Here is an 18,734-nt window from a genome sequence, read left to right on the forward strand (position 1 = left end):
TGGCCCTCATATGTGGGATCCGAACCGGGGCCCTCTGGCATCCCAAGCGAGTTCTTAACCATCGCGCCACTCGGCCGGCCCCAAACCTGAATTTTTGTGATTGGTTTTCACAGATGTTATCTAATTGCTATAAAATTTCCAATATATTTAATTTTAATTTTTTTTTTTTAGTGTCAGGTGTACAACACAGTGCAATCATTATACTTTTTACCCCTCAAAGTGACAACTCCCCTCCCCTTACCCCCCAACATCATACCTATTACAATTCCATTGACTCCACTCCATTATACTGCACATCCCATAACTATATATATATTCAATTATAGTTGACAATATTATACAATATCAGAGCTCGCACTCTTAACCAACTGAGCCACTTGGCCAGCACCCAGATGCAGCATCTTGACTGGCCCCTCTCACCCATCGCTGGAGCCCTCAGCTCTTATCCCTGTGGGCCACCCCCATCCTCCCAAGTCCAGCAGACACAAGGACCAGTGTTGTCTGAAAATGTCTTTTTATTTAAGCACAAAATTGAGACATAACATATACATTTGTACATGGAGAAAACATTCCAGAAGGCTACAAAACCTTGGTCACTGCTTATCTTTCAGTGGCTCTGGGGCAGAGTGGGCTGGCAGCCTGAGGGCGGCCACTGGGTTGGCCAGCTTTTTGAGAAGTTCCCTCAGTATACACACCTACTCCTACAGCCTCTGGAAGACAGGGTGCAGGTATTAACCATGGATTCCTAGGTGCCCATCACAGCGACACACCTCCTAGGAAATCCCTAGGACCTAGACTCCACTTGGGGTATAGGGGAACCTTGGAGGGTTAGTCTGGAATCCTCAAAAGGGGGGCTTATCAGTCCAGCTTGGAGGATGCAGTTCTGGCCTGACTGGCCCTGCCCTCCCAAAGAGTTACACAAACTAGATATTGCTGATGTGAGATGCTGAGTGGGTAGAATCAAGGCCAAAGCAGAGTACTGCTGTCTCCCAGGAGGTGAGGGAAACAAAACAGGGTCAAATGACTCACACCAGAGCAGTCAGAGCCCACTCCTAGAAGACTGCTAAAGGCTGGGCAGGACAACTCCGGTCATCCTCTGTCCTTCCCTACCCCCAAATCCCAGCCAACCCCATTGCACATTCAGTAAGTCTAAAGAGGAAAGGGCTCAGGGAGAGCCCCAGAGGGCACAGGGTGCTGCCCACAGCAGAAGGGTGGAAAGGGCCGGAAGGGCTATAAATCTGTTTGTGAAAAACATGAGGCAGGGAAGAGGCTGGGGAACCAGGCCAGAGGCTCTGGAAGCACAGAGACCCGTCCAGAGTGATCTGGGGAAAAGAGTTGTCCACCAGCCTAGACTGCAGCTCATCTAATGGGGGCCCTTGGGAGGTTACCCCAGCATGGGCAAGAGAGGACAGGACTGGAAGCCACAGGCTGGGTCTGTGGAGCCAGATTCAGGCCAGGCTGCTGGGGGAGGAGCGGAGGCCCAGGACACCCCATCAACTCTAGCTGGGGTGGGCACAGGTCAGCCGGTGATCCAAATGCGTACGTGTATGTGCGCGAATGTGAGTGTAGGGAACTTCAGTGCCACTGCTTCCAGAGAGACGAAAGAATCCTACCAAACGACCACCAGAGAAGGAAAGACCATGTTTTTCTTTTCTCTTGTGTAAAAATGTCCCTTTGCCTCCCTCCCTTCCCTCCCCTCGGGTGAAAGGGAGAGCTGGCTGCTGAGGAAGGAGGAAGGGCCACGACAAGCCCCTCCCCGGGTCTGTGCTGGGCACAAGCACTGCTTAAGGCACCCACGGGAAGTGCGGTTCAGAAGGCAGGCTGGAGAAAAGGCTGGAGCAGAGGGGAGAGTCAGGGCTAATTCCCTTGAAAGGCTCCTTGGGCAGCAGACGACGCAGCGCTGCGAAAGGTCCTGCTGCTGAAGATGCCCTGGGAAAACTCCTCTTGGGCCTGCTGAAAGCTGGCTCCCGTCCGGCGGTACATGGAGTGCACCTGGGGAAACAGGCTGTGGTGAGAGAGGCCCACCTGGACCCAAGCCCGCCGAACTTCCCACCCGGAGCCTGGGAGAAAGCTGCTGGGCCTTTGGGGACCCAGGAGGCCCCTCTGCTGTAGTGATGAACAAACACCCCCATGGTGAAGGCAGGAGAGAGGAGCCTGCTTCCTCAGTTTGCTGTTGGCCCAGCACCCACCACTCACCCGCTTCAGGAGGAAGAGGGAGAGCACGGTACAGAGGGTGAAGAAGCCAGCCGCCACCATCATGATGATCGACACTGCCAAGTCTTTCTTCAGGGTAGACAGGGCTGCAATCCAACCACTGTGAAGGGAGGAGGAGGCGGAGAGGGCGAGTGGGGGAGAGCCCAGAGGTCCCCAGGGGGGCTCTGCTCCAGGTGGGCGCTGTTTGCTGACCACATCCAGGCATTGCCTGCAGCACCAAGCTCTGGAGTCCAGAAGCCTTTGCGCCCCCTACCCCCCCAGCTGCCTCTGGGGAATCTGTGGGCCACATGAGGTCTGGGATGGAGGATGTAGCTGCCTCCCTCACAGCCCTCACAGTCATGCGTAACACTGGGTATGGCCTTTTCCTACTGCTGGAAAGCACAGCTGCCCCGTTCTGAGGGCCCGGCCTCTGGAAAGAACTATTGGCCAATCCACTGCATTCGTCCTATCCCTCAGCTCTTCCCACTGGGGCCCAGGGACAGCCCCCTGCCTCCAGTCAGTCATGTCTCCCTCCTTAGCCTCATCTATACAAGGGCATGTCCTCATACTTCATGAGTTAAAAATTACTACAAAGCTACAAATATCAAAACAGTGTGGTACTGGCATAAGGACAGCCATATATAGATCAATGGCACAGAATTAGGAGTCCAGAAACAAACCCATACATCTGTCGTCAACTGGTGTTCACAAAGGTGCCCAGACCAGCGAAAGGGAAAATGGTCTCTGTAACAGATGGTGCTGGGACTGCTGGACCTCCACATGCAGAGCAGTGAAGCTGCACCCTTACTTCAGCCATACACAAAAATTAACTCAAAACTGATCAACAACCTAATAACAACTCACACTATAAAACTCTTGGAAAAAAACGGAGCTAACTCTTCATGACCTTGCATTTGGCAATGGTTCTTAAATATGACACCCAAAGCACAAGCAACAAAAGAAGAACATACTAAATGGGACTTCATCAAAATTAAGAACTTTTGGGGCTGGCCGAGTGGCTCAGTTGGTTAAGAGCTCGCTCAAGAGTTTGAGCTCTGAGCAACAGCGGTTCAAGTCCCGGCCCGAGCTGAGCAGCTGCTGAGCTGCCAACAGGTGGCAGGATGGCTCAGCTAAAAAACAAAAAAAAAGAACTTTTGTACCTCAAAGGATACTATTAAGAATGAAAGAAAATAAATTAAAAAAATAATAATAATAAAGGGAAAAAAAAGGAATGAACACACAGAATGGAAAAAAACTATAAATTACTTATCTGATAAAAAGATAATATCTGGAATATATAAAGAACTCAAAAACAAAAAGAGAATCCAATTACTGAATTAGCAAAGGACTTCAACAGATATTTCTCCAAATAAGATACACAGATGGCCAAGAAACACATAAAAGATGATCAACCAGGAAATGCCAGTCAAAAAACATGAGACATCACACCTCTAGGTTGACAATAACAGAAAGAAAAAAATAAATAAAATAACAAGTGTTGGCAAGGATGTAGAGAAACCCTCATACACTGCTATCGGGAATGTAAAGTGGCCAATGCAGGAAACAATTGGCAGTTCCTCATAAATTAGACTCGGAATTACCATGTGACCCAGCAATTCCACTCCTAGATACAAAAACTCAAAAGAACTGAAAACAGGCACTAAAAGCTTGTACACAGATGTTTGTAGCAGCACCATTCACAACAGCAAAAAAGAAAAACAGCCCAAATCCATGTCACGTGCTGGGTGGATGAACACAATGTAGTACATCCAAACGACGGAGCATCCCACTGTAAAAGGAACCTGGGTACTGATCCACGCTATGACACGGACCGTGCAAACACCTTGCTGTGTGAACGAAGCCACACTCAGGAAGCCACATGCCGTGTGATTCCATTTATATGAAATGTCCAGAACAGGCACATCCAGAGACTGAAAGCAGTTTAATAGCTGCCAGGGGCTCAGAGAAGGAGGGAGTGCAGAGGGACTGCTAATGGGTGTGGAGTTTCCTTTTGGGGTGGTGAAAATGTCCTGGAACGAGACAGAGGTGCTGACTGCACAGCCTTATAAACATACTAAATGCCACTGAATTATATACTCTAAAATGGTATAAGTGATAAACAAAATGATAAACTTTATGTTATGTGTACTTTACAATCAGTAACAAAAGGCGGGGGGGCGATTATATCCACACACACCCCACCCCTGTGTTAGGAAGTGAGATGAGAAAGGCATTGGGAGGCTGGAGGCTGCAGATCTCTTCCAGGGAGGCTCAGGCCGGGCAGTGAGGGGCGGAGTTAGGACCAAAAAAAAAACCAAACAAACAAAAAATGAGCCTTCTGACTCGAGTCCAAGGTGCAAATGGCAGTAATTAATCACAGCCTTTCTATCAGGACCTTACTGAGGGTATCGAGTAATGAAAGTGGGTCATCAAACAAAGAGAAAGGGGGCCAGATTGAGAAGTAAGAGGGGTGGTGGGAGGGTGGCATACCCTGCTCAGAGCTCAAGATGAGTCAGCCCCTCCCCACTGCTCCAGACTTGCCAGCTCCACTGGAGGGAGGGGACTAAAACAGTGCACCCCTTCCAAGCTCAGGCTTTTTGCCAAGTGCCAGCCTGACCTTCCTGTAATGTTTCCTGGGCACTGAGGCAGAAAGGAAAACATCAACCATCAGCTTTTCTTTTTGAGACTAATTCTGAGCAGAGGACTACAGCACCCAGGAAACTCAAGCCAACGGTATGCTCAGAGAGAGCAGGTGGAGGGGCCCACCCAGGAGAGGCTCCATCTCCTGAGGCTACAGGACCTCTGGAAAAAGTCACAGCTCAGAGTCCACAAAGACCAGGGCCTCCATCAGCAGTCACTCAAGCCCAAGGGCTTGTCTGGGACCTGTGGAAATAGCACCAGCCTCCAGGAGGGCGTAGCAGGAGAAAATGAAGAGGCTGCAATCCAGCCCAGGTAGCCTAAGCACTCAGGCCAAGTTCACCCACAAAACCCCAGAAAGTGTCGGGTAACAAAAGACAGTGAGTGGCTGGCTACCAATGAAGAACTGGAGAGGGGCCTGAAGGCAGATCCAAGCTGGCCCAGCTACCGCTCTCCCTGCCATGGTGGAAGAGGGGTCATCTGTGGGGGCTCTCTGGGGCTGCAAAATAGGGTGAGAGGGACTGAGCCTCGCCTCCAAAGCATAGTTCCCTCTGTACTGGCCCAGGTCTCACCTGTCCCCCAGGTTAGGGATGCCGATCAACTGGATGATATAGATCCCTATTTGACAAAAAAATACAAAGAAGAACACGAAGAAGCTGAAAGAGTTGTCGGACCTGTGGAGAGAGGGGAGATCAGAAGTCACAAGAGGATTTGGGACTCATTCCTCAGCATTCCTCACTTGGTCTGCCATTTCTCCTCCCTAGGAGCCAGGTTGCAAAATAGGAGAGTAGACAGAGCTTCAGGGGACCAGCCATACAGAGACACCCCCCAACTATAATAAAAAAGGGCTTGCCTTTCACTGCCTTCCAATTTAAGAGGTCAGTGCTTGACCCCTTCCTGGAAGAGCTAATCAAGTTGCTTATCCAAAGGACAATATAAAGAGCTTAACAGTCCATCTCCTGGAGTACTTATCTGCATTTCCTAACAGGGAAAAAAATCTAAACCAAAGGAAGAAACCTCTAATAATAAAACCATAAGCCTGGGTGGCAGAAAAGGTATTTGGGAAGTAGAAAACACTACACAACACTGGCGTTTTGAGTAATTCCATCTCCAGGACCTTGAGGGCTAGAATACAGCCAGAGCTCAGGTCCTGCCTGCTGAGTGCATGGGGTGGGGGTTCAGCCACCACCCTGTGCCCTATTCCCAGGGTCTTCTGGGCTCCTAACCCGGAAAGCATCAGCTCTGAAGCACAATCCCAAAAGCACTAGGCATTTGTGAAGTGGATCCATTAATGTCCACAGTATCTACTCTAGGTCAACCAGTCAAATATTGGCACTCAGAGATGCTCCAGGGTTCCTAGGGAGGTAAGGGAGGGGTGTAGGTGAACCCGGAGAGTGAGCCACTGAGAGGTATCTGAGTCCGGCTGTATCAGAGACACACCCTAGAGCCCCAGAAGGGAGCTGGGAAGTCCCCTCCCTCTTCCAGGGACTGAAATCCTACTGCACCAGAGCAGACCTCAGTTACAACGAAGGAGAATGACTCCGATCCCTGCCTGCTCTGGCTGTGGGTGGGACTAGAAGGGAATTTCCCACCATTCTCTTCTGTTCTGGCTGGGATGGGGAACCCAGGCTCGTGGTCCTTGGCTGGCTACCTGGGATGGCAGCCATATACTACCCGCCTTGCCCCAGCCCCACTCACCTGAAGGCCTTATAGATGGGTCGGTACCAACAAAGGAAGGCACAGGGGGTGAAGATCACAAACCACAGGATCGAGAGGCCGAAGTCCACTCCCTTGCTGCTGTCGACTAGGAACCAGGCCAGGCAGGCAAGCAGGTTGAGGAACAGAGTCACGGAGTGCACTGTGGAGGGGGCAGACAGACAAAGGCTGGAGCCAATGTAGCTGAAGGGCCCAGATGTGGCCAATCAGCCCTGGAGAGGAGGTGAGGTCCATTATAGGGCAGCTGCAGAAGGAGTAGAGAACTCCCAGGGGAGCTCCCATTCCTGCTTTTCTGGGACCAAACCAGCTCCTAAGAAGTAACGGGACAGCCCAGGTATTCGAGGGATGGCAGTGGAGGGGGGTTCAGACCCAAGGGCTGATCCGTGGAAATGTAGTCTTTCTCTCAGCCAGTCTTTTCCTGGGGTGACCCGCAGGGGTGCGACAAGGAGTCTCTCAGCCTCACTCCTAGGAGCCCAGGGGCCTGTGGGGAGGCGAGGCCATCATCTAAGCAGGGCCTCTGTGCAGCGGGCTCCGCAGGGACTCAGACCCTCTGGCTAATCCCACCCACTTGACATGTGGTCTGGACTAGTCCTTGAGGGAAGGTTCCCAGGACAAGGAGCAGACTGGAGGGCCGCTTATGTGGGCAGACGGTCTCCCACAGCCCGGCCGGCACTGAGGAAGGCTGCAGTCTGCCAGGGAGGAGCAGCCAGAGCATAGACGGGGCTCTCAGAACACACCCCACTTCACCCTTGAGCTCAGAGGGGCAGGAGCCGACTCACACATCCAGAGATAGTAGAGCATCTTGCATATCTGCTGGTAGTCGGTGGGGATCTCTGTGGAGAAATCCTGATAGAAGCAGGGCTTGACCGGGCACCACAAGGGGAAGGGTGGCCAGTTGTTCTCTCTCACTGTGTAGAAAAAGAGGACGATGTGAGGCCCACTTCAGCTGCAGCCGGCAGGGGGCACACACCGGCCCAGCTACGGCCTCCCAGGGCTCCGGGAGGGGTACCAGCAAGTGGGGAGCAGGGTCTCCATGGGTACGAGTGGGATGGGACACACGCCCACAAGCTCATGACCCCAAAAGCACTAGGAAACACAGAACTAAACAGCCGAAGTGATTATTTTTATCAACAACAGCCCATAAGCAAGGAACTGAGGGACCAGTGCCCCTACTCAATCAAAGAATTTTAGGGCCAGGAAGGAGCACAGAAATAAACCACATCCACTAGGATTACAGTTCATGTCTCCTGACTTCCACCCCTCGCTCTCGCCAGGACCATTCTAAGATGACTGAGAGTTCAGCAAAGGTGAGGCTGCCCCAGGAACAAGCACACTCAGGGCACTGTCCACCCAGCTCCCTTACCATGTAGGCTGGCCACAGTGTTCTGTAGCTCCCGCTCCTTGCGTTCCAGCTCAGCTGCCTTCCTGTCCAGTTCTTCCTGCTGCCGGAGCAGGCTTGCCTGGGCTGCAGAGGCCACAGCCTAGAGCAAAAAGGGGACGTGGAGGCAACTAGATCCGAAATATAGAGGGATAGTGTTGGCCTGCGCAGGAAGGCAGAGGGACCGTGCCCCATGCAGTCCCAGCCCCACCGTGTCTTAGGTACCTGAGACCACCACAGGGAGGCCTGTCCCCTACTGCCCCTACACCACCTCTGGCCCCTTGCCATTAATAGGGCTCTCCTCACCCCTTCATCCTGAAGCTTGAGATAGGAGAACCATCCCCTTTATTGGAGTCCAGGCAAAGTTCAGTGACCTTTGGGGCAGTATCAGTGGGAAAGAGGCCTCACAAGAGACTGCCCCGTAGCCAGGGACCCAGTGACCAAAGCCTCATTTGAGAAGCCTAGCGGAGGTGTGTGTAAAGCGAAACAGTACAAATGTGCTTGCAGTGAGTGGGGAAGCGAGGCACTTGAGGGCAGACTGTGTACCTGGAGCCTAAAAAATCTGTATTTAAGCGCCTCTCCCTGCTCTGCTCCCAGGAGCTGCCCCAAAGTCCACCTGAGCTGTGACCGGCTACACCCCAGGACAGTTCCTCAGGCTTGGCCCTGCTCTGCCTGGCCTCCTGGGCATGCAGAGCCCAAGCGTTCTCCCCTCCCCAGACAGAGCAGGGCCTCTGAGTGAGGCAGCGAGGGGCCTGTATGTGAGGCTGAGCAGAGCAGGGTCAGAGTTCCAGCCCATGGTGTGCTCCTGCTGGGAACTGCAGCTGGTGGACCCAGTTCCCCTGACGTCTAAAGTCCTTTTCAGGAAGCAAGTATCAAACTGGTCATCTCACCAGCTAACAAGCCCGGCATATGTGTACATACATATGTGTATTTCGTCGCTCTGTCTCCAAAAGGAGTGCTCATAAAGCTAAGGCTGCCTTCAAGAGGGAAATCGTGGGCATGGGGGTAGAAGCAGGACCAGAATCGACCACACCGAGGGTTTCAGCCTCTTCTCCCCAAGTCTGACTTTAGTTGAACAGGAGTCAAGTCCCTACAACCCACCACCCAGTTCGACAAGAAGGTCTCCTCTGCCTCTAGGCCTCATCTTACAGGATTCTGGGGCGTGGACGGGGCCCAGGGGCCCAGGCAGGAGCAGCGCTTCCAGGCTGAGTCCGGCTGGATGACGGGAGCAGCCGGGGGCCCACTGGAGTCCAGAGCCCAGCTTGGGCAGCCCCAGGCGCCTCGCTTACTACCCTGTGCCTATCTGCGGAAGCTTTCGCATGTAGCTGTCTCTGAGAATACGATCTCCTCCTAGGAGCATCTGCCTCTCTGAGAGCTTGCTCAGAGAGCAAATCTGGGAGGAATCTGGGAGGCAGGAACTTGCTAGCCTAAGCAGGAGCTGCAACACACAACTCACTGTGGGTCACGCTCACTGGGGCAGCGAAGGGCGTGGGGCAAGGCAGTGAGGCAGGGTGTGAAGAGCTAGGCACCAAGCGGACGAGACTCACAGTATTTGGTGATGGGACAAAGGAAAACAGGAAGGAAGGCAGCAATAAATGAGGTTAAAAAACCCAGACAGATCCTGCGCCCTGAGTAACAGAACAAATCAAAAGCCCTGGGAGGACCCGGAGTGGCATGACCAGGGCACTGTTCTGTCTGAAGACACCCAGGAGCCAGCCTGGTGAGTAGGGCTTGTTGTTTTGTGCTGGCAGTTGGGTCGGGGGTGAGGGTATATGCAAGGAGACCTTCAATATGCGAGTGACGACCCCAAAGAGATTATCAAGAGGGCTCTTGAAGAGGAGCAAGGGTTAAGGCCCTCTGCCCACCCTCCAATCTCAGGACTCAGCACTGGTCTGGGTGCTTCCCTTTCTGGGAAGGAGAGGCAAAAGGGACCTCTGTCAACAGTACCTGGGGTGTTGGCTGGGCTGGTTCCACAGAGGGCTGGAGAACTGCTGGCTGTGAGGGCCCAGGATGCTGGGTGACAGGAACCGTTGTGGCCGCATTTGTCTGTGTGCGACGGATCAAAGGAGTGAGGTGAGTGGACTCCACTCGTTAGCCACACGGAGGCAAACTCACAGCAGGGCGAGTGATGTGCCCTGCCTGTGAGGAGTACTCCCTCTGGGCCTCCCTCTGCAGCTCCTCAGCCAAAAGCCTCTGGCTCGGCGATGTGATGCCTAACCCAGCACCTCTGGCCTTTCTGGATCTACAGCACCTGGCACTGCCCTACCTGACCTCTTCAGGGAAGGGCCCAGATCATAGACCCCAAGGGGAAAATTGCTGACTTCCTCATCTTTCCCCACCCCCCGAGTTTGCGTTAAGACTGTCCCCTGGAGGACTGAAGCTTTGCGGAGCACTCTGTCTCTGCCAAGGCCCCTTGTCTCAGAGACCCCAACACCACCCAGAGAACCGGAGGACTCAAAAAGGGGACATGCTCACCAACCTCTGAGAAGGGGTTGAATTCAGCCAGGCCACCTTGTGGGGCATTGGTCAGCTGGGTCACAGAGGGATCCTGAGAAGGTGAAAAAGAGCCATTAGGCGCTGAGGAGAAGAGAGAACCTTGGTGAGAGGGCGAGGAGCCACCAGCTCAGGGCCCACAGGCAGTCCCAGGGATGCAGGGCTAAGGCGAGGCTGCTGACGGCCCTTCCTGGGGCCCTGAGGAGCCTCTCTGGAAGGCTCCTGTGCCCGTGCCCAGCCCCGGCCACACCACAGCGGCAGTCTCTTTCCCCTCTCTGGAAAGGGGCTGGATTTCAGCCCAGGTGATGTCCCAGAATAGACACAAAGCAAGCTTTACACTCTGAGGCCTGGAAAGTGACACCACACACGTTTCTGTTAGGGCCCATTATAGTTCCCAGTGGTTCACAGAATTTACCTCCAGGTGGTGGGGTTGGGGGCAGGGGGTGAATGGGGTGGTATGGGTGGCGACTTGTCCCTTTATAACCTTTCTGTACTGTTGTATTTCTTATTTTACAGAAAGCCTTTATTCCTCTTAGTTTTTAAAGGACAGCTCAAGGTTCTGGAACAAAAACCTGTGCTGATTTGATTAAATCAGGCAGACTTGCGAGGAATAAAGAGATGTGAAGGGTGCAGATAAAATGCTGGAAAAATGATTTTGGTTTTTATCTGGATTCTTTTTAAAAAATGCAAAACTGTCCTCAGAACACAGCCTTTGCCTAAGTGTTTAACCTCCCCTTAACCCATCTGACCTCTGCTGAGGTCAGCCCTTTTGGCCAGGGCCTGCACAGGGCTCCTGCTGCCCTCTTCATCCTGATGGCCAGGGTTGGCCTGTCTCCAGCCTGCCCCTCATCCAGCAAAGCTCCCATTACTCCACCTGCCCCCTACAGAACAGGTATGGGGCTCAGGTCCAGCTCAACAGCGATGCCTGGGCTCTGGGAGAAACAGCTGTGAGGGTGGGCAGACGGCCACTGGACTCTGCCAAGGCCCGTTACAGGCCTTGACTAGGCTCCGGTCTGCAGGCCTCACCCTCCCAGCCCCGTCCCTCACTGCTCATCAGATGCTGTTGGCCTGCCGGCCTAGCCTCACCTCCCCCAGGAAGCCTCCATTAAGGCTGGATTCTTAAACACAGTGTTAACATTAGACAGACCCCCAGAGAAACCCCTCAATTTTTCTATGAGGAAACACACACTCATCATGGTGCAATACTTGTCCTAGGTCTCAGGATAGGAGCTGTTTCCCTATTCTAAACATTCATAGGGCTCAGGGTCAGCTAAGTATGTTCTCTAACCTTTTCACGTGTATCAACTCTCATCTTCCCACCTGGGCACCAGTTCCTAGAGGGTAAGGCTGTCTGACCAGTCCTAGGGCCCAGCTCAGAGTTGGGCACACACCCTAACTCACTCCTTGTCTGTGGTTGTGCCTCACTCTCTGCACCCCCACCCACTCTCCTCTGCAAAGAAGAAGGTAGTTATATCCTTTCTGTGGGACACCATCCCTGACTGGTGGCTCCTGTAACTTGGACAAAGTGATAAGATGAGGTTTGGGGGGCCACATGGAGCTGGAGGAGCTGGCCTTGAGGTTATTTTTTGAGTAAGCAACTAGCAGATTTCTCCTGGAATGAGTGGGCTAGCTTCCTGCAAGAAAGATTCAGGCTCAGTATCTGTTCCCCTTTTAGACTGAGCAGACACCAACCCACAGCGGAGTAAGGGAGCTGAAGTCACTGAAATCAGACCCACCATCCGAGGAACTGGTTACTCCAGTCTGACTCGCCACAGCACAGAGGACAGAGGGCGGCTCTGGTAGCAGTTTCAGGAGTTGGCACACACAACTGGCTGAGGCGCACATGTTTAATATGCACCTCCAGGCCCATGAAGATGTGTCATTTTCTTTACCAAAGTCAGCCAGAAGAGGACTCTGGGGAGCAGGGGCTCACTACCCTGTCCACACTGATCCCTCCTCTTTTTTCTAAAATCTTGAGGACACCAGGCTCACCATAAACAAATCCCACCTCTACTAGCAGGCTGCAAACTGCGGCCAGGCACTTCTGGGGCTTCCAGCTCATACTGGGGCTTCCCATTGCTCGGCAAAGAGCCTGTGCAGAGCCGCAGCTCAGGTTATATCTGAGAATAAATGCCACGTGCTGTAGGTCTTCTCGGCTCTCTCTAGGAGGCACTGCCCAAATGCCAGGGCGCAGAGAAGAGGGCACCGGCATTGCAATGGCAGCCCCAGGTCCCAGAGCACCATGCCTGGGAAGAGGAGCCTGGAACACTCTGGGAGACACGGGTACCTCCCACCTGAGGACACCTAGGCTCTTTCCAAAAGAGGAAAGACATGGGTGGTTTCAAGAGAAGCTGAGGCCTGGGGAGAGAGGGAGGGAGCAGGAGGAGGAGGGGCTGAGGAAGGGAGCTGACATTTACTGAGAGTCTACTGCGTGCCAGGCTTACCACACTGGGAAGCTACTATGAACTTCTAGTCACCCCAGAACTGGCCACTGTGTCAAGCCATCGGAAAAGAAGGATCTAGCAGCCTGTCTCAACCTGGTTTCTTGAGAGAATAATGCCTCACTGCCCTAAGGCATCCTCTGTCTGCAGTGACTTGACTTCTCACCCGTGCATCTAACACTGTCCTGGTTACGGAGAGAATGGAGAAAAGTCATCAAATCAGTTTCTGTGTCCTGTGGCTCAGCCGAGGATCCTCGTCCCATTCCACCTCCCAGCCACCCTGTGAAGGGGGCAGGCAGTATTTGTAGTTTGCAGCTGGAAAAAGTCCCCCGCTCGTAGGGGAAGCAACTCATCCAAGATCTCAGGGGTACTGGCTGAGCCCGACTCTGAATCCAAGTCTGTCTCTGAAGACACAAGTGTAAACCTGAGTGCGAGGGGGCAAGGTCCAGGTATGCCTGGGGCAGCACTGCACCCCACAGCCCGAGGCAGCACCCCACAGCCCGAGACAGCGTCCGACAGATGGAAGGTACTCCATCATCTGTGGCTAAAGGAACGAGCCCCGCTTCAGAAGGACCTGACAAAGGCACTGGGAGTGACTGGGACAACTGCTTCTACTCCTTTTTTTGTTTTGGGCCTCAGGGAAGTCCTGGGGAACACCCTTGGCCGGTCACAGGCAGCGCATCTGCCAACTAGGGCTCACACTGGCTGGCCTGAATGAGGACCCTCAGGCAGAGGAAGTCAGCAGCAGCAATCTTTCCCACTCACCAAGCATCTGCTGACTCATAAGTGGGTCAAGTAGTTATTTAAAAGGGTGGTAAGAGCTAAGTTTCACTTGCAAAGAAGTAACCTAAAACCCCCTCAGTGCCAAAGGCCTCAGACTGACTAAGGCCTTGTACTGAATTTATAACAAATAAAAAGCTGAACTCAGTTCTTTTCATTCCGTGAACAATCACAAACAGTGTGAGGGACACACCAAGACGAACAGGACACAGCTCTTGTCATTCCAGAGTCTTGCCAACTGGGAGCTGAGACATGTGCAACCAGAATAAGAGCGCAGGGCAGAGTGAGAACAGGTGGGGGGAGGAGAGGGGAGGTCCGCAGGGCTTCAAGGCAGGCAAGTGTTCCAAGAGGAGGGGAGGAAGGCCTACCACAGCCCAGGGGCAGGAGAACACTTCCTTGTCACAGGGTGTGAGGGACCCGAGAGAAAAGAGGCAGAGTGGGGCTAGAGCTCTGCGGGGGTGGGGGTGGGGGTAGGGTGTACCTTGAAAAACACACTTGTTTTCACTGGTTTGGCAATCTCTTCCCCTGCGTCTCACAGGTCCTGGCTATGCTCGAGCTCTGAGACTTTTCCTTGCCTTCCCACCCTACACTCCACCCAAGCTCCCAATGTAGGGTTTATTTCAGGCTCCAAATAAACACATTAAATAAGAATCTCATGGACTAAAAAAACTCAGCCATTCTCTCTGGGAGGCACAGAGGCACCAATACTTTGGAACCGCTGTGAAGTCCTATTTGCTTTGGAGGCTGTGTGTCACAGAACAAGAAAGGACCATCATCCCAGACAGGCTGGCTGGGTCTCAAGTGCACAGAGAGCCACAGTTAACCTTGGTACTCTATGACCTAGAACCTGAGAATCCATCCTCAGGAAATATGACAAAAACATGTAAAAATCTGTATCTGCAAAGATATTCATTGCACCAATATTTGCAAGCAGGAGATGACTTAAATACCACTGACAGTAAGCACAGTATGTTCTTGTGTTCCCTCGATGGCCTCAACAGCCATTAAAAGTCACAGCTATGAACATAGGCAGCAACACAGAAAAGGCTTTGTTACATGAATACTTTTTTTTTTTTTTTTGGTCAAAAGTACTCACATGAAAAGAGACTGGCAGAAACACACATCAAAATAACAATGGTTGCAAAGACTGGTAGAAATATGGATGATTTATTTAGTTTTCCAAATTTTCTATAATGTGATTATGTTATTTTTACTTTAAAAACACACATACTTTAAAAAAAAAAAAAGAGGTTGAGTCCCCACCAAGGAGCAGGGCACTCTAGGGGCCCCTCCCTGCATGGCGGTGATGTACAGAACCACCCAGAAAGCAGACTCAGAGCTACCTGGCCTGGCCTCCTGGCCCTCCACAGCCTGGCACCAGCACAGTCCATCCACAGTCACCCTGAGCCACCTGCCACCTCCCTCCACCTCTGTCTGCCAACTCCCTATACCAACCATTCTGCACCAAGCACAGGGCCAAGGCACCAAGGACAAACAGCGCAGAACATGAAACAAAGGCCAGGGCAGAGGGGACACAGCACATGGTCAGTGCTGTAACAGGTGAGGGCAGACACAAGGGGATCACAGAGGGATGGAAGGACTAGGCTCTCTGAGGGAGTCAGGGAAGGGTTCACTGAGGTGGGATCTGAGATGGACCTTGAGAGGCAAAAGAAACATAGCAAGCACTAAAGAGGGAGGCAAAAACAGCATTTGCAAACACAGAGCATCCTTAAAAACAGCTTAGGTGGGAGAGGGGTAGCAGAAGAGGGTAAACGAGGTCAAATATATGGTGATGGAAGGAGAACTGACTCTGGGTGGTGAACATGCAATGTGATACATTCCGGGGATACCAAAAAAATGTATACAAGTGGACACTTTGGTCAACGTTGCTCAAGCAGTAGTTCACTGTAAATCAGAAGTGCCTGGATGCTGATGGTAACCACTTTGAACACCTCTTGTAATTGCAGAAGTCAAACATGATTTGTATTCATCTTTTGTTATAGGTCTATATTGAGTATTACAATTTTAATGGTTTTTTTTTTCTTAAAGTGTGTATACATTTTTTGTCACCCTCTGTATAGATGATGTATTACAGAATTGTACACTTGAAACCTATGTAATTCTACTAACTATTGTCATTCCAATGAATTTTAAATAAATAAAATAAAAATAGCTTGCGTGTGCTCAGGGAACAGGAGAAGGTTCTGAGGGCTGTGGAGTGTGTAGCCAGGAGCACCAGGGAACCAGCCTGAAGGGGTCAGTCAGGCCAGAATGCGGGAGCTGGGACGTTAGCCTATGGGCAGTGGACAACTAGAGACTGTGAGCAGAGAGTGCCGCGATTGTCTCCTCCAGCAGCAAGGAGAGTGCACTGCACAGGGAAGAAGGATGCCGGCAAGACTGGCTGGGACATGACAGTCCATGTGGGTGACAATGAGGACTGAACTAAGGTAGGGCAGCTGGGGATAGACAAGAGGGGACGGACTCCAGAGACTCTGCTGAGGTGGATGCCACAGGCTCAGCCACTCTGTGTGTTGGTCGGGGTATGGCGTTACTGCAGGGCACAAAGAGGGGGCAGGGAAGGGAAAGGAAGCTGAGTGACAGGCGGCTAGCTTGGGTGACTGGGGAACAGGGCCACCAGTGAGCAAGAGAAGAAATCATGGGAGGAGAAGAACAGGTTTTTCAGGAGTGGGTGTGTGGGAGCAGGGAGAGGACGTGAGAAGGTACTGGGTCGGACTGGAGATACCTATGGAATACATCCGGGTGCAATGGTAAGAAAAGTCCAGGTGACAGCTGAATACTGGTTTGACGTTCAGGAGAGAGGTGGGGGCTAGAGTTCTAGATCTGGGATTGCTGTTATGTGGGTGCTATTCTGAAGCCATGTAACTGGAAGAAATTACTCAGAGACAGACGTATACAGTGAGAACAAAGTCAAGAACAGAACTCCAGGACACCCCTAAATATGTGAGACAGGAAGTAAAAACAGGCGGAAGAAGTGAGAGTTACCCGAGTTAAAGAGGCCAAGGAGGGAGAGAATTTCAAGACAATGGCCAAACACATGTGTGTGTGTCTCACAAGCAGTAGGCTACCACAGGCCCATGGCTCTGGAAGAGTGAGGAGGTACATGGGGCTGTGGGGGCTGTGGGGATGACAGCATGAGGTGGCCTTTGGTTCTTGGTGCTCCTTGACCTGAAATACCCTCTTCCCGCCTGCCAGGCTTTCTGCGCTTGGCCCAGGCCTTTTCTACCACAGGATTCTGCCCTTCCTCCTCAGGTCCCTTTTGGCGAGTTTGACTGCCCTTATCGTACCCATGGTGTGCTGTCAGGGTCAGTGCGCATTTCTTGCTCTCCTGCCAGATCAGAAGCTCTGGCAGGCCATGTGCCCATCTACCTTGGTCTCTGGCACAGGCCCTCAGGGCAGCAGGGGCTCAGTGACGGGCGCAGAAACGTGTCAGCACCTCAGAGGAGCACTGCTGGATGGGTCCCGGATTCCTAAGGCATGCAGCACTCTTCTCTGAACAAGTGGCAGCCACCCCTTGTTTGTTCTGTGCAAACGTTACCTTTCCTCTGCACACAGGATTATTCTTCACCAGGTGGCTCCAAGGGAAACTTAACATAAGCGTAGAGTCAAAGTTCAGCTGTCTCTGGCCTAGCGCTCTCTAACACCCAGCCTGGCTCCGAGCGCCAACCAGACAGGCAGGAGATACTGCACCCAGGCAGCTGTCTACAGTTAGTTCTACTATACAAGCCTTGCCATTTTCAAAATTCTTGAGACAGTGCTCCTGTGACACAGGAAAGCTCTACCAGGTCCACTGGTGGTTTTGAGAATTCCCAGTTACACTGAAGCTGGAGACCACCCTCTCTGGGAAGTGGCAAAGCCCTGTGTCTGTGCAGGGAACCTCATGTACCTTCGTTCATACCTAAGTCACGTTTCTGCCATCACTTTCTCCTCCTACAGGAGAGAAATGTTTTAAATCCTTGGGAAGCAGCCACACCACTGAGATTATCTTTTAACTGCAGGGAGGCAACGTGTGAAAGTGATATTGTGTGAACTGGCAACTCACAAAGACGGAAAGGCTTTCTCTGTTCAGCACCACCAGCTGGTCCGCCCCCCTCCTGGAGATCAATGCGGGAGCCAGGGGTAATCTGGCAGAAATGCCCAGGAGAAAAGCAGCCCTGGTGTCTGCCTAGTGAGCTTATTAGCGGACTGCTGAACAATTAAATGCCTGCCTTTAGCCCTCCACCTCTTCATTACCGAACCAGAATGGGGAACTTGGGAGCAGACACACTGGAATCAGTCCAAAGCAGGACCCGTGTACCCAGAGGGCACAAAGCAGATGCGTAATCATTAGCACAGGGACTAGGGAGTGCCAGCAGAGGTTGTGAAATCGGCAACACTTGGCTTGCAGCTTCCTGCTTCCTCCTACGTATTTGGTAAAACTTCTCCTGCACTCTAGTGACAACTTTCCTTTCACGGCTCTCACTTTGCAGGAAGTTTTCTAGTAATCCCAAATACACCTATAGGCAAGGAAAAGGTAAGAGAAGCCCACACCCACAGTGCAAGCTGGGGGTGGGTAAAAAACATGGGTAAAGAAGTCAACTTAAAGGGGTACGGGAGATTCATGGGATATTGAGAGTTACCAAAAAAAGGATTGCATGGTTGAATTACTTTGAGAAATGCCAGGTCAAATAAAATTGAGTAAATGTCTTCACTTTAGGATTTCGCAGAGCCTTTAACAAACTAACAAGCCTTGTCAATCTTCAAGTAAAATGGAAAAAGCAGAGATTCCCAAACTTACTTGATCGCAGAACCCTGAGCACCTTTCAGGACGGGTATTACTCAGAAGATAAGCTGCTTCAAAGTACCATCTTAAAAAGCACAATACAACCTGTATTATTCCAGCCCCACATACTGAGGGAAAAAAACAGCTTAGCTAATACTAATTTGTTACTTTCACCCCTACCAGTACCCTGGTTTCAAAAATGGTGACTGTTGTGATGATGTTACATTCTTTCCTTAGCTGGCCTAAACAGCCCAAAGGCAGTTTAAGACCAATATCTGAACTTCAAAAACCTTTAGGGCCGGCCGAGTGGCGCGTT

General features: G+C 51.8%; 1 protein-coding gene across 2 annotated transcripts in view; it reads right to left on the reverse strand.

Moving 5' to 3' along the window:
- Positions 1 to 495: 495 nt before the first annotated feature.
- SCAMP2 (secretory carrier membrane protein 2) overlaps positions 496 to 18,734 on the reverse strand; it is a 21,655-nt gene continuing 3,416 nt past the window's right edge. The window contains exons 2-10 of one of the 2 annotated variants that reach the window (XM_019667985.1): positions 10,404 to 10,472; positions 9,872 to 9,970; positions 9,230 to 9,362; positions 7,910 to 8,029; positions 7,326 to 7,454; positions 6,529 to 6,688; positions 5,403 to 5,504; positions 2,197 to 2,314; positions 496 to 1,992 (exon numbers count right to left, since the gene is read on the reverse strand). In XM_019667985.1, the coding sequence (XP_019523530.1) occupies positions 1,858 to 1,992; positions 2,197 to 2,314; positions 5,403 to 5,504; positions 6,529 to 6,688; positions 7,326 to 7,454; positions 7,910 to 8,029; positions 9,230 to 9,362; positions 9,872 to 9,970; positions 10,404 to 10,472 (1,065 nt within the window). In that variant the 3' untranslated portion in view covers positions 496 to 1,857. The remainder of the gene's footprint in view (positions 1,993 to 2,196; positions 2,315 to 5,402; positions 5,505 to 6,528; positions 6,689 to 7,325; positions 7,455 to 7,909; positions 8,030 to 9,229; positions 9,363 to 9,871; positions 9,971 to 10,403; positions 10,473 to 18,734) is intronic. The other variant, XM_019667984.1, reaches the window with a different exon arrangement.

The sequence above is a fragment of the Hipposideros armiger genome, unplaced genomic scaffold (assembly GCF_001890085.2).
Source record: "Hipposideros armiger isolate ML-2016 unplaced genomic scaffold, ASM189008v1 scaffold_511, whole genome shotgun sequence".
Lineage (NCBI taxonomy): Eukaryota > Metazoa > Chordata > Mammalia > Chiroptera > Hipposideridae > Hipposideros > Hipposideros armiger.